At 39.0% G+C, this 13580-nt stretch overlaps 1 protein-coding gene across 12 annotated transcripts in view; it reads right to left on the bottom strand.

Moving 5' to 3' along the window:
- The window catches only part of LOC122870064 (adhesion G protein-coupled receptor L3-like), a 214476-nt gene that overhangs the window by 73195 nt on the left and 127701 nt on the right, over positions 1 to 13580 (bottom strand). For 9 of the 12 annotated variants that reach the window (XM_044183768.1, XM_044183778.1, XM_044183779.1 and 6 more), the window contains exons 6-7: positions 12422 to 12436; positions 8935 to 9744 (exon numbers count right to left, since the gene is read on the bottom strand). In XM_044183768.1, the coding sequence (XP_044039703.1) occupies positions 8935 to 9744; positions 12422 to 12436 (825 nt within the window). The remainder of the gene's footprint in view (positions 1 to 8934; positions 9745 to 12421; positions 12437 to 13580) is intronic. The other 3 variants (XM_044183769.1, XM_044183770.1, XM_044183772.1) reach the window with 3 other exon arrangements.

Genomic DNA, 13580 nt, shown 5'->3' with positions numbered 1-13580 from the left:
CAGCGTGAGGTTAATTCAAAGTCACTAGGAACCATGTCTGGAATGTAATTCCATACTTCCAGTTGATCCTGTTGAGTCTACTGTAGAATTATTTTTCAACGCGCAGCATGTTAAATACGCCTGCAAAGACACACACAAGAGACAGAGAGCAGGAGTGGAAAATAATTAAGTGTCCTTGAGCAAACTTGTATATCTTTTCCATGAGATGAGCACAAAAAAAAAAAAAAAAAAGGAAAGCCAGCAGCAGACAGCAGCCACAGTCTGCAGGCACTATCGCCTTGGAGACAACACAAGGACATTTTGTTTTGCTTTGCCAGCTTTCCCATTCTATCCAAAGGGATGAAGCGAGAGAGAGAGAAACTGAGCTCAAGAGCACAAACGAGGTGAACAAGACTTTGGTATGCTCTGAGGGACTCGTGAGTGACCTTACAGGAAGATTTGAATGTGAGTTTGGTTGTGAGTTTTCTAAAACAACAACAAAACTGTGGACCAAAATGAAGAATATAAATATGACTATAGATGGGTGAACTCTTCTCTTGGTCTTATGAATTTCTTATTTCAATGTCTTCTTAACAAGTACTACCTTCTTGCAATATTTTTTATTAGAATTGGGTCCTAGGATGTGTTATTGCTCAATGATACAACGCAAAGTTTAAGAACATAATTCAATAAAATGGCCTCAAACCTCAAAGTAATTTATCTTCTGTATATTTAAGATTCAATGAAATCTCAAAGGCTTTACAAAGTTGATTAAAAATGAATGATACTAACAGCCAGCTATCAGATATTCATGATTCTTAAGCTAAGGGGTTAAGAATGTTCCTACACCTAAACAGGCAACCTTTTCATTCATAAAAGACAGGAGCAAACTTTTGTGGGCACTCCAGCTTTCCTCTCATTGAAACACCAACTCCACTTCTATTTCAGAAAATCCCCCTCACCAAACGCAAGAAGTCTGTTTCCACCACCACACAGAGCTTTGTGCTTCATTTCAAAGCATTCATTTCTAACTAATTAGCCTCTTTCTGTGTATCCCAGGGCTCGTGGCTTCCACAATTAGATAAGCCCACTCTACTTCACTCCAGGAAGAAAAAAAAAAACAAACCCTGCTATGCTATTATGAAATGAATCCGGTTTATATGACTTGCCATTTCCGCACCGAGAGCAGGCTCGTCGGCTCGGAGAAACTTCTGCAGACTCGAGATCAAAAGAGGTGGAAAGGGCTTTCGGGGGTAAAAATGAAACGAACATCAGACGGTAAAGTGACTCTTCCAACCTCATGCTGAACCCAATTAAATCCTAATTTTAGTATTTGAACCTTTATGCATGGTTACATCTTCAATAGGCACTTGCACAGAACAGAAAATATTGGACAGTTTTTGTGTGATGTCACCCATTACCATTCTAGTAACCTGTTTAAAGCATGTAAAATGGGATTTCTGGGTGCTGGGACAGGTATTTTTAGAGTGAAACATAATTGAAGCCAAAATCCATGATCATGGCTGTTAGTGGATCTCTCAGAAATAAATTAAAACCATATACTTGGCCGGCTTGATCTGAGGGTGCCGCTTCCACTTTATAATTCAGTCTACTTCTCTTAAAGTTTGGTTTGATGTCAGAACGTTTTAGATACAGGTAGGCTAAAAGAAAGTGAAACTATCTTCAACTAAACAGCGATGGGAACAACCCTTCATTTGAATATAACAAATGGAATTAAATGTGGCATTATGAAATAAAAGTTCCCTGAAATAAATAAAAGTAGTCCTTTGAAAAACATCCTTTTTTTAAATACAAACACATTTATTTATTTATTGAACTATATTGACTCATTTATTTATTTCATAGCCATATTTATTAATTTCAAAGGCATACTTGTGTATTTATATTTTTATTTATTTTATTTATTTAATATAGACTAAAATGGCATTCCATATTAACATATTAACCAAAGTGGTTTGTTAATTATCAGCCATCAGCTGTAACAAAAGATTTTCCCTTTGGGGATCAATAAAGTATTTCTGATTCCGATTCTGATCGGTTAATTGAGCATTCACTTGTGAGTCATTTTGTCAAAATTGAACTAAGATGAGAAACATTTGCATACATACACAGAAAGAATCATTTATTTTAAGCCATCTCACAAAATGAGTCCCCGCTTCATAACTGCATGATGCACTCAGCTCCCAAGCTCTTCAATTCCCTAATGTTTATGTCATATGATCCAACCAAAACTGCTACACATGTCGTGTGTTTGCTGAGGAGAATGGTTGAGAAATAAAATTATGATAAAAGTCCTGTCATTAAATGGAGCCTTTTGTGGCAGGCCCACAAATCCATCAGACAGGGCAACTGGGATGTGGGGGGTAGAAGGTTGGTGGTGATGGTGAGTGGGTGCGGTAAATTATGCAGCCAGACATCAGGTAATGCTTCGATATCATCTGACATGATGAGAACTGTAATGGATGGAAGCTATGCATTGTTTGGCAATTAATTTCTCATTCCGAAACTCTCTTCCCAGGACTTGAGAGGGCATCTATGGAGGTCACACGGCGCTGGGAGAAGCGAATGCGCTGGGCTGATATATATGCACACATGGACACAGGCCCGGAGAGACACTCGCAGTGTTTGAGTTAAATGACAGAGGAGACGTGAGCAAAGCCTGCTTGCATATGCACTACAGTGAAGTACTATAGTGTGAATTCACTTCACAGACGTGCAGTAAATGCATGCAAAGCGCTGTTGTTTTCTGGCCTAATGTGCATGCATATTAGCTCATCTGCATTTGCCAATTAGATTTTTATTTATTTATTTCATATACTCTCAAATAGTCTCAAAACCCCAAGTCAAAAATACATTATACAAATCTGTCATGCATCTACACATCTATCGTATCAATACAGTACATACTGTACTGTAAAGGTGTGCATTAAAAACTCACAGTCCATAGAAATCCACATTTAGCAACATCTTTTCTAAGCTAAACGGAGGAATGTTGGATTCCATTTTTATTCTTAGCGCCAAAACTCAAGTCTCTCAGGCTACTGACAAGGCCAAACATCATCAAACATAGCAGGAGAAGCACAAAGAGGAAAGTGGAGTGTGAGCACATGAGCAGAGGGGGATTTCAGACTCACTAAGAGGAAAGGCACACTCCCCCAAGGCCTCACCATTGTGTGTCACCAAGCCTGTTTAATCTAATTTGGCTATTTTTTGGGGGGCTCTAGAGAAACCAGTAGCCGTACACACACACACACACACACACACACACACACACACACACACACATCAGGAGTCGAGTAGTGAAAGAGCAGAGTGGAGAAAATCCCACACACTACAGTATAACTCCAGTTAAACACTTGAGTTTGATATTCATCAAGTGAAAAACTTTTGAAATCGCTGCCAACTACCTGCTTAGATCACATACTGCACAGCTGATTGGCTACATGAGGATAGCTGGGGTGAAACACCTTGCACGTTTAAACAACCAAGTGAAAGAAAAAAATGTTAGGATAAAAACTTCTCTACACACTGAAAAGAGATGAAAAACACATTTACATATGTACATAAGTAGGGACAATAATCCCCATTCACCCAGTGTTTCACATTAAGTCTTTGATTTTTAGTATATGTTTTTTCCCATTTCTGTACATGTCTGGAAAGATGGATAGGGTGTTGGCCTTAATTGAGGGATTGCCTGCCACCCCTCTCACTGCACAGGTGATCTGTGTATGATTTCTGGATCAAGGTAGAGCCGCAAAGACTCATGATGGATGGCCATTCAGGAGGAGGAACGCCAGACAAAATCATGTGATACATAACGGGGTATCACACAGAGCAAATGAACATGCCACATTAGGAACCACTTGAAACATGAGCTTGCTTGCTCAAATTGACAGATGGTTCATTCAACTTCCATATCACAAATAAAAAAGAAGTATACTATGTATATATATATATATATATATATATATACAGATCATCAAAACACACACATACTGTACACTAATAGGGTAACAATGACTGTATTTTACAATATATTACAAATGATTCTTACATGAGGGAATATGGTTCTGAAACATTCAAAGAGGCTCTGAAGCACCAACAAAGCGCTCCCTGTTTCCATGTTAAAAAAATCTTAAGCTGCATTACTAACAGAGCCCCATTGTGAAGAAGACTGTGCATGTGTTTGTGTGTGTGTGTGAGCGCATGTGTGTACATGTATTAGAAAAATCGTTCTAAACTATAATCCTAAACCTTGCACTTTCCCTCGAAGAAAATTGCCCTCTGCAAGAGATGCACCAGGCATGTGATAAATGCGTAGCCTGCAAATAAGCATGTAGCCTACATTTCTAAGCCTCGACTTCAAAAAGGGCTTCATGCAGCATGCAAAAGACTGTTTTTGTGGAATAGTAGCATTTAGTTTGAATTACTATGCAAGCATTCCCTTGAGGCTTTGTAATCATGAAAGAAAAGATTCTATGATGACATAAGACAAGTGAATCTATGTAATAGCATGTCAAAATATATCAATTAAATGCAATGACAGGTACTGGAAGGCTAGTGCATAAGCAATGGAACCCAAAGGACAGTTTGTGCTTTTAAGAGCACGCTGAGTCACACTCAGATTTTCTCCATCAAACTCTGCCACCCTGCATTTACCGCTTAGACAGTCTTAATCAATTTAGCATGTGTCAGGCACTTCCAAATAGAGCCAAGACGGGTCTGAGTGTCCAAAACATTGGCTGTTTCAGCATGAAGGTCGGGGCGCAACGTCTGTGGGCTCCCTCCAGGCTAGCAGGGCTGGCATCGTGCCCTGGCCAGATGGCAACATGTGGCAAAATTACAGGACTGCCAGACAGTGAATGTATCTATGACACCAACTGTGCCGCATCCTATGCACCAATCATGAGCCAACAAAAGAATCACTCCTACAGTGGCGCATTCAGGCATCAGAGGTTGTTTCACTGAAATGTGAGATGAAGGGAACATTCCACAGATACTAAAGTATCAACAGACTAATAGACACTGATTGCTGTATTCTGTAAACAGTCTTCAACACACTTGAATCTGAATATGTTAATTTGAATGATAGAGATCACTGAAAATCTGAAATTGCATTACTGTACACAAACAGCAAACACATCATTATAAAGTCCATAAAAAGTCTATAGAGTACAATAATGTGGGATTAAACATAAAAAAATTAACACAAATATACTGTAGCATAAGCAGCATGGATTTTTATCTTATGATAGCATATTAGTGCTGCAGCAGCAGGTGTGTCAGGCTGAGGCAGTTTTTCTCATGTGGCTGCCCTCGTCTTTGCAGTCCTGTGGAGTCAATGCAGCTAGTGCCTCATGCTCATTGTGGCAGACAGCTCAGAGGTTATTCTGGTTAAGGTGAGGCCAGGAGTAATTTCTTCAGGCAAGCTAAAGGAAACAATACTGTGTGTAGCTGGTCTAATTCACTGTAAGCACAAGCCTCTTATTTGGTTTACTATAATTTTGGAGTCAACTGGCAATCAGTGCTGAGACATACAACAATCTCAATCTGATAGAACAACACGAAGGCTACAAAACAGAGCATCTACAGTAGCATCATAATACGGAATAGTTATATTCCATATTCTTTGGTTCAGTCTGAATGAGGTCTTGGTTTTGAGTGTTTAAAGACAAAGAGTGAAGACAAAAAACACTGTCACGTGTGACTATACAGAAGTAAATGTGCTTATTTGAACAAAACTAACAGTCTACAGCCATGCTTGCAGCTCTTTGAGACTGTACTAAATGCTAATGTCAGCATGCTAACACACACATAGTGACAATGCTAACATGCTGATGCTACAATTCATCCTGAGGAAACAGGAATATCTGTACCAAATTTCATGGCAATCCATCCCATAGTTGTTGAGATATTTCAGTCTGGACTAAAGTGAATGACCGACCGACTAACAGACCAACATTCCCATCTAACATAATATTTGATCTTTGTTTACAGTAAATGTGTATACAGATGTATAATAGTATATTAACAATTTAGAAATAGCAGTGAGCTGACTTCAATAAGCATATGATCTATATTTTGTGATTATTCTTGGGTGGTTTGCTTAACTGGCTTGTTGACCCATGACGCTGAACAGGATAAGCAGTTAATCGAATGGGTGAATGGACCATTTGTTGAGCAGTGACATGTTTTCAGTAAGAAATTGTTGAGATAATGTGATGTACTGGTTTTGACGGAATAGTAGCATTTAGGGTGATTGACGGTAGCAATAATACTACTTGCTATCTTGACACTGACTTCATGCAACTTTCCCACTCAGAGCTGTTTGCAAGCCTCTGTGCCAATTGTGACAATTTGTCCTTGGAGTGGAATGGACAGTTGAGCTGAACCAGAACACTCCACATGGTGGATCTGGAGAACTGGGTATGAACAGTTGGGAGACAATGAACTTCCACAACCTATTGAGAGGCCATTGTGGCCTTTGTAAAGGATTTAAATTTACTGATAGGACAAAAGTCAAATTTTGCACACTGTATGTGCTGTATGTAGCGCTTTGTGGCTGTCTTCTGTGATGTTTTTAAAAGACCATAGAGAAATGTATTTCCCAGTTGTCCTTGCATATTCTGCATTGAATGTGATCATGTAAAAGGGAGTAATGGTAAGAGAGCTTTTATATCTGCCTGCTAATAGCAGTCTGTGCAGCACTTTAAAAAAAAATCCCCAATTCAGTGAATTTAAGTATCATTGGAGTTGTCATGGAAGCACTCTTAGGCATAGGTCATCTGTCCTTGAAAAAAGCCTGTTGGGACAAATTTTTTTGCTCTGTCTGTTGAAGAGACTTCAGCAAGTGCACAGGGTTATTTCATGAATATCATAATATGTTATCCACATTTTTTTTTTTTTTGGTGAGGTAAAGAAACAAGTTTCATCTACTTTCTACCAAAAGATTACCTAGTCTCTGCCTGCTGCCCTGTAGCATGTGCTGTGCCCTGGCCCATGTGGTTCGGCATACGGCACGGGCCCCAGCTGCAGGCCTGGCCATTTCTCTCCTGCTCTGTTGCCCATATACCATGCTCCACTGGTATGGCAGGTCATGCATGCTCATGGAGGTGGAGGCACAAGTGGAAATGAGCTTGTGTTAGAGCGATCACAGACTGACACCTTTCTGGAAGTGTTAACAGGCCCGATGATCACGACACTGGATCAAATTTCAAAAGCTCATGTTTGCAGTACTACACTGGCTTTAGACTTGACATAGGGTGCTGGCCTGCTGGTTTATCTAGTCAAATTTTGGGGCTCACTGAATGACTGCAAAAGCTCCAAATTCATTTAGTAAAAGTATTTTGTTTCCAGGGTTCTCTCTTTGTAAAGGATATGTGCATCAACTAGTTTCAAAATCCTCATCTTCCACTTTGTGGCTCTTTTAGTTTCTGTGACCACATTTAGCTATTTGATCTATGCACATTCTCACTGGAGTAGCATGTAAATGGTTCAAACAATGTGATTCAGCAGCAAATACAGACTAATTTGTGTGCAGTGAAGTGGCCCACACTGATGCTGATTTAAACTATTTTGTTGTAGTTATCCTACTATCTTAAAATTAATCTCCTCAAGAGACAATTGTGTGGAAAATGTGCACAGCTAAAAACACTTCCATTAACCAGAAGTCGGCATCCTATGTTTATGTATTTGGTCTGGGAGTTGATCAAATTAAATGGTTTATTACTCCACAGTCCATTCAATCACTCTTTCATTTCTTATCAGTCTGTTTATCTGACATTTATATTTGTTCTTTGACTCTATCCATCCACTTTATGCAACATTTTACTATCTATATTTATGCAACAGCCTCTTTGGAGGGCAGCCTATTCTGCACAACAGCAGCCAAACACACAACTCAACATCTCTCCGGGAAGTCTAGTACTGAGAATTTGCATTTGCATGTGAATGTGTGTTGTGTGTGTACATGCAAGTGAGTGTGATCATTGAGTATCATCACTGTTAAAAAGTGATGGACAATCATTCAATACAGAAAGCACATAACACCATTTCACTTCCCTCAACTCCAGCAAATTATATTATGTGTAGCTGTGTATCATCAAAACCAAACACTGTAAGCATGATCACTGAATGAATGAATATATTAAGGGGTGTGTGGAAGCAGGGTTAGGTGTATGAAAAAGACTTGAGGTAGAATAGCAGCCAGCTAAGGAAAATAAATTAAACTGGCAAGCGGCAGGTAGAGAAAGCTCCAGAGGAGAAAGCAGAGGTAGGGACATCACAGTCAAATAACTTGTGACATTTTTGACTAGAGCTGTTGATGAGATAGCGCAAAGAATTACCTTGGTGTGTCAAAACAGGTTCTTTTTTCCATTTCATGCTTCCCAACAAGCACCAATTTATAAAAAGAACAATGGAGTGGAGAAATAAGACTTTTCAAAAGAGTTTTGGGAAGTTTAATGTGAGCAGTCGCTTGTTCCTTTGCAAAGGCAACAGCTAGAGTGAGTAAAAGATTTATCTTGTGGCTAAAACACAATATGTAAAACACCCAATGTGTCAAAGACTCAAACACACTGAGCAGAAGTCCATATAGGCAATTATCACCAACCCACACTATCTCGAGGTGCTTAATTTTATATGTATACGGTATTTTTATATTGTGTTTTTCTACTTGACCAAAATATGTGACTTGAATGTGAGCCCTGTTCCAAAATTCATGAGTAAAAACAAAATGTCTGTGATTTTCCATTGTCATCTCTCTAATTTATAGTAAAAATAACCATAGCGACATCCAGATTGTCTTAGCCATTCTCCATATACTGTAGCGTAAAACAACATTTTAGCGCATCGCACCCACTTTGAAACACTAAATTGACATTAAAACATGTATGAATATTATGAGAACAGAAAAAAGAAATACGTTGGTCTTACCGAGCCTGTTGTCCAACGCTCCAAAGTCCAGAGAGTACTTCACGACATGGTAATTGTTCCAAACGTACAGCAGGTTGTCCCTGGGATTGTAATCCACTGCAGCAATGTACTGATAGGAGTTGGGGAAAGGGATGTCCAGAAACCCATCTTTACTTAGCTCTGTGTTGTAGATGTAGTCAATCTTGTTTCCTGTTGCCTCATTGTCATCGTCCTCATACACTGACTTTACTACATAGAGGATTCCACAGATCATGAAGGCGTTGGATGCTGAACGCTTGTCATAAGCTGTGTCCCAGGTCCCCTCAACACGTAACGTGTAGGGATTGAGCTGGCTGATGACAATACGCCCGTTGTTCTGCTCAGTAGCGTAAATCACCCAAAGCCCATTTTCGTCAACAGCCAAATCAATGTCTGATTTCCCTCCCCAGCGGTATGGAGATGTGTCATGGTAGTTGGCGTTAGCAATGATGGCCTCGCCGCTCTTGATACGAGTCCGCAGGTCAAACTTGACAATGTTTCGTGTGCGCTCCTTGTTGAAGAAGAGCGCCCCATCATAGACCACAAAGCCTGTTCCGTCAACACGATGCGGGAGTTTGTAGGTTGTTGTCGGCCGTCCGGCGATGAAGTCTTCTTTGGAGGAATATTCTGTCAAAGTGTCAGTGCGATAGGGTGTCCATGGCATGTAGTAAATCTTATCGGAGGCTTGGAGAGGGTCTTTGCACCAGGCTCCTGACTGATGGTCCGATTCAAAGAGGTGCTCACTCTGGTACACCCTGCGCAGAAGCCCTGGGCACAGGAATACTGAGGAGCCAAAATAGGGGAAAGACAAGTACAGAGTTACATTGGCAGGTATTATACGTCAATAAGTTAAAAAGCAAGTGGATGCAACTACAGTGAAGTTCAAATCTGCATCTCAATCTTCTCCACTGTGAAGGACCAAGATCTGCAGTCACACCCTTTTCATCAGTGTTAATGATGATCAGATTTACATTAAATGCAGAAAATATTACTGATTGTCAGATAAAGAATGTAATTAATAATGTGATGGATTACTCCAAAGAGTTTTGGATTGTACAACGCATGTAAATTCAAATTAAAAAGGAAATAGCCAATATACAAACACAACCACCCTTTTCATTATTTCAAACAGTGTCTCAAATTCACTAAGTGCTCTTTTGGGTTCAATTACAGTTAGTCTCTAAGCCTGAAGGCAATTAGTTTACAATGTCACTGAACGAACAGACTTAGGGTTTGTAGGGAGGGGTGAATAGATTAAGTGAGGGTTATTTCTTCTGTAGAGCATAAACAAGTCAGAAGATGCTGTTAAAACTTACCGCAGACTCACTCACCCACATGCACTTACACACGTTACCATTTAGTTTGTCCCTTTACAGAATGGCTTCTTTGTACATATCTACTAAATTAAATATAATTACACCAGGTTTCATTCTTTTCTTTCATTAAAACACCCTGTATTAAACACACAAAATTTTTTGACAAATAGTTACGCTGTAATTGTTGGCTAAGGCAGCGCTTTAGGAGAAACAAAAGAAAAAAATACAGTAATTACATCATCTATATAATAATTGTCTGTCCATTATTTCATCCACATGGCATTTTTAGTCTGCGGCATGATTTACAACACCACAAACAGTAAACTAATTATATGTGAACTGGTTTAAATATGATAAAGCTAGGCCAAGGTAATACAGCTGGAGCAAGTCAATAGTGGGCACTGTTTGCAAAAGCTAATTTCAATTCATTATGGATCATCTTGGACTGAGACTGTTATAATTTTCTGTCTTTCTAAAAAGGTCTGAATTCAGGATTATAATGACAATAAATTCAGAGTAGGTTAAAAGTTAATCTTAAAGCTACAAAAGAATAACAAAATAAATCAAAATTACATATGTCATTACTATATTCACCAAAAAATAGGTAACAATAATTCAACAACTGGTAAAGAAGAAAAAGAAATACTGGCCAAAGTGTAAGTCTGATAGGAAGGAACAATAAAGAATATAGACAGTGCCGTTTTCCCACAGGTTTAGGCCCACAGTACATCACATTTAAAAGAGTGTGTGTGGAGGCTCCTTTCACTGTAATGGGCCAGGAGCCTGACACAGCGCTGACAGGTTCTAGCCGCAGATCCGTCGAGAGGGAAAAGCTGCGCGCTCCGAGGAGAAGGAGGAGAAAGAGACAGCAAAAACAGAGGCTTCTATCCCTTGTAATCTCTTAAGATTAAACATGTTGTCTACCTGCAGGTGAAAAATGTGGCGAGATGCGTCCCGTTGACATAGCGCCTTGGCACACATCTCAGCAGTTGCTCGGCTAAATGCTAAGAGGGCTGTTCCCATGGTTGAAAAAGATGAGTTGTGCTAGGGTACAAGGTCAGAGTAGGTAAGCTTTGTACTGACAGCACATTGGGCTCTGAGGAGGTTGTAGAGTATGCTTTTAAAGGATGTAAGCACAAATATGGAGGAGTGAATGAAAGATATTAGAAAAGTGATACAAAAGCAATCATGGCTTTCATGGGGAATTTTACAAAAACTGTTACCGCAGCAGCACAGTCATCTCTATAAAGTCATCTCTATAAAATGTTTTTAACTCCCCTTTCACCTTGATCGCTCATTCTCTTTGCCACAGATTTCAGTGATATGTCATTAATGAATGACTACTATGAAACTTAACATTTATTGCATAGCTTGTTTAATGATTCCATTTCCATCTTTGACTTAAATTCAGCTTCATAGCTAACGTCTGACAAAGGACATATTTTCAGCTCATGTAAAAAGGTAACACTACAAACACAATGCTCCTGGGGCGCAAGTGAAGATTTAGCAAATGTTCTGCAGCATCATGCAGTGCTGATAAGGTGAGAATATGCCTGCTATGATCTATCTCCAGTATTGACTAGTGAGCCCCTGAAGGTTATGGCCATCATCATGTTAGCGCTATAATCAAAAATGCTGACAGCTTATTGGACAAGCTATTGATCACCCCATATAGCGCTCTCTTTTAATATTATGCAGCTCATAAAGTAGAGCTGGAATAATCTTCAGTTATAACAGGGAATAAAAACATCCCAGGGTTAGAGGATTTCACTGGAGAGCAGGTCTGTAATGCCTTACCCTAAAGAAATATCGTATTTGTGGCAAAGTCAAAAGAGCTGTCAATCTGTGCTACTGCTGACGAACACAGAATGAAGGTAGGAGTCCAGTGCACTATTCACTGTTTGGGATGCTGCAGCATGTACAGGATGAAATGAAAGAAAGTTTTTTGCTCAAATTTTGCTCATTAGGTATATTTCTAACACCGTTTTCCTGCGCAATTTAATTTTCCCCATGAATGACATGTTCAACCTCGCCAATGAACCATACAATGAGCCTACAACGAACCTACAAAATGTCCCGTCACCCAAAAAAATGCAAGCGTTTACCCAAATGAAAATGCAGATGAAAAAGAAAAGTTGTTGGCATTTAGTTACCTTTTTGTTCCACTTCTATTTTTAGGCATGAAGGGGAGAGAAATAAAGAAAAAATAAAGAACAGATTATTGATGTGATAAGTCTTTATTACAGTCACACAACAATACAAGAAGAGCATGGGGTTAGTGGAACAGACACACAAAACATTCAATCATAAGCTTTTAGAAAGTACTAAAGGAAGTACTGCATCACACATGAGCCTGTAGGAAAAAGACAGATTAATCAGGTCTTCAATTGTACAAAATGTTTTTTGCAGTGATGGCTGTGTGATGAGAATGTGTAAAGCAGATAGTACAGTACTTTTCTACAGCCATAAAATCATTCAGCCATATGGCCACTTACAGGCAAGCTTTTGAGTTTAAGGTACAACTGGGAGAAAAATGCAAATTGGGTACATTTCACACTGCTGTAGTCTCAAACTGATAATCTGTCATTAACGACTTAAACAGACTGATGAAGCTAGCATATAGCTACCTACCTAAATTATGGGAACTGTCCGTGGTGAAAATAGTTTGACTGAAAATGACTGAAATCAATGTTTAAACCTGTATTAACTGATTTTTTTGTCCAACTGGGGGCAGCAGAACCAGCTGGTATGGCTAACATGTTAGCAAACTGTTGCATGTTTACACATCCAGCGAACACTCAACAAAACTGGCATTAATTTGAATTCATGACCACCTGACAAATGTAAGTCCAATGTTCAATATCCTTTTAGTTCTGTTTTGTTCTCCACCAATTCTTATACAGATATAGCTATGTTCACCAGCTAGCTGCTAACTTTGACTGTCTGCTGTTTTGTGTTGTTCAGTGGGTTTAGTGGAACTTTTTCACTGAACATCTGCATATATATATATATATATATATAAAACCAAAAACAATTAGTTAAAAAATTAGCTAAAAGACACTAAAATGCTCTGTAGAGCTGAGGGGAACTGCAGTATAGGGTGATGATTCACCTTTCACATTACACATCGTCATTTGATCCATTGTTAATATAAAAATTAGTGCAGCTTTAAAAATACAATATGCACTTGTATGCAGTGATTACTGGCAAGAAAATAGTGTTTTTTCATGTGCGACCTATATTTTATTAAATGTGAATAGCTGCAGGTGTAAATGAAATGTAAAAGCTGTTTTGATTCTACAGCTCAACAAG

This window comes from Siniperca chuatsi, linkage group LG22 (genome assembly GCF_020085105.1).
Source record: "Siniperca chuatsi isolate FFG_IHB_CAS linkage group LG22, ASM2008510v1, whole genome shotgun sequence".
In the NCBI taxonomy this organism is placed as follows: Eukaryota; Metazoa; Chordata; class Actinopteri; order Centrarchiformes; family Sinipercidae; genus Siniperca; species Siniperca chuatsi.
Note: the sequence above shows the minus strand (reverse complement) of the source record. Positions and strands in the feature narration are given on the sequence as shown.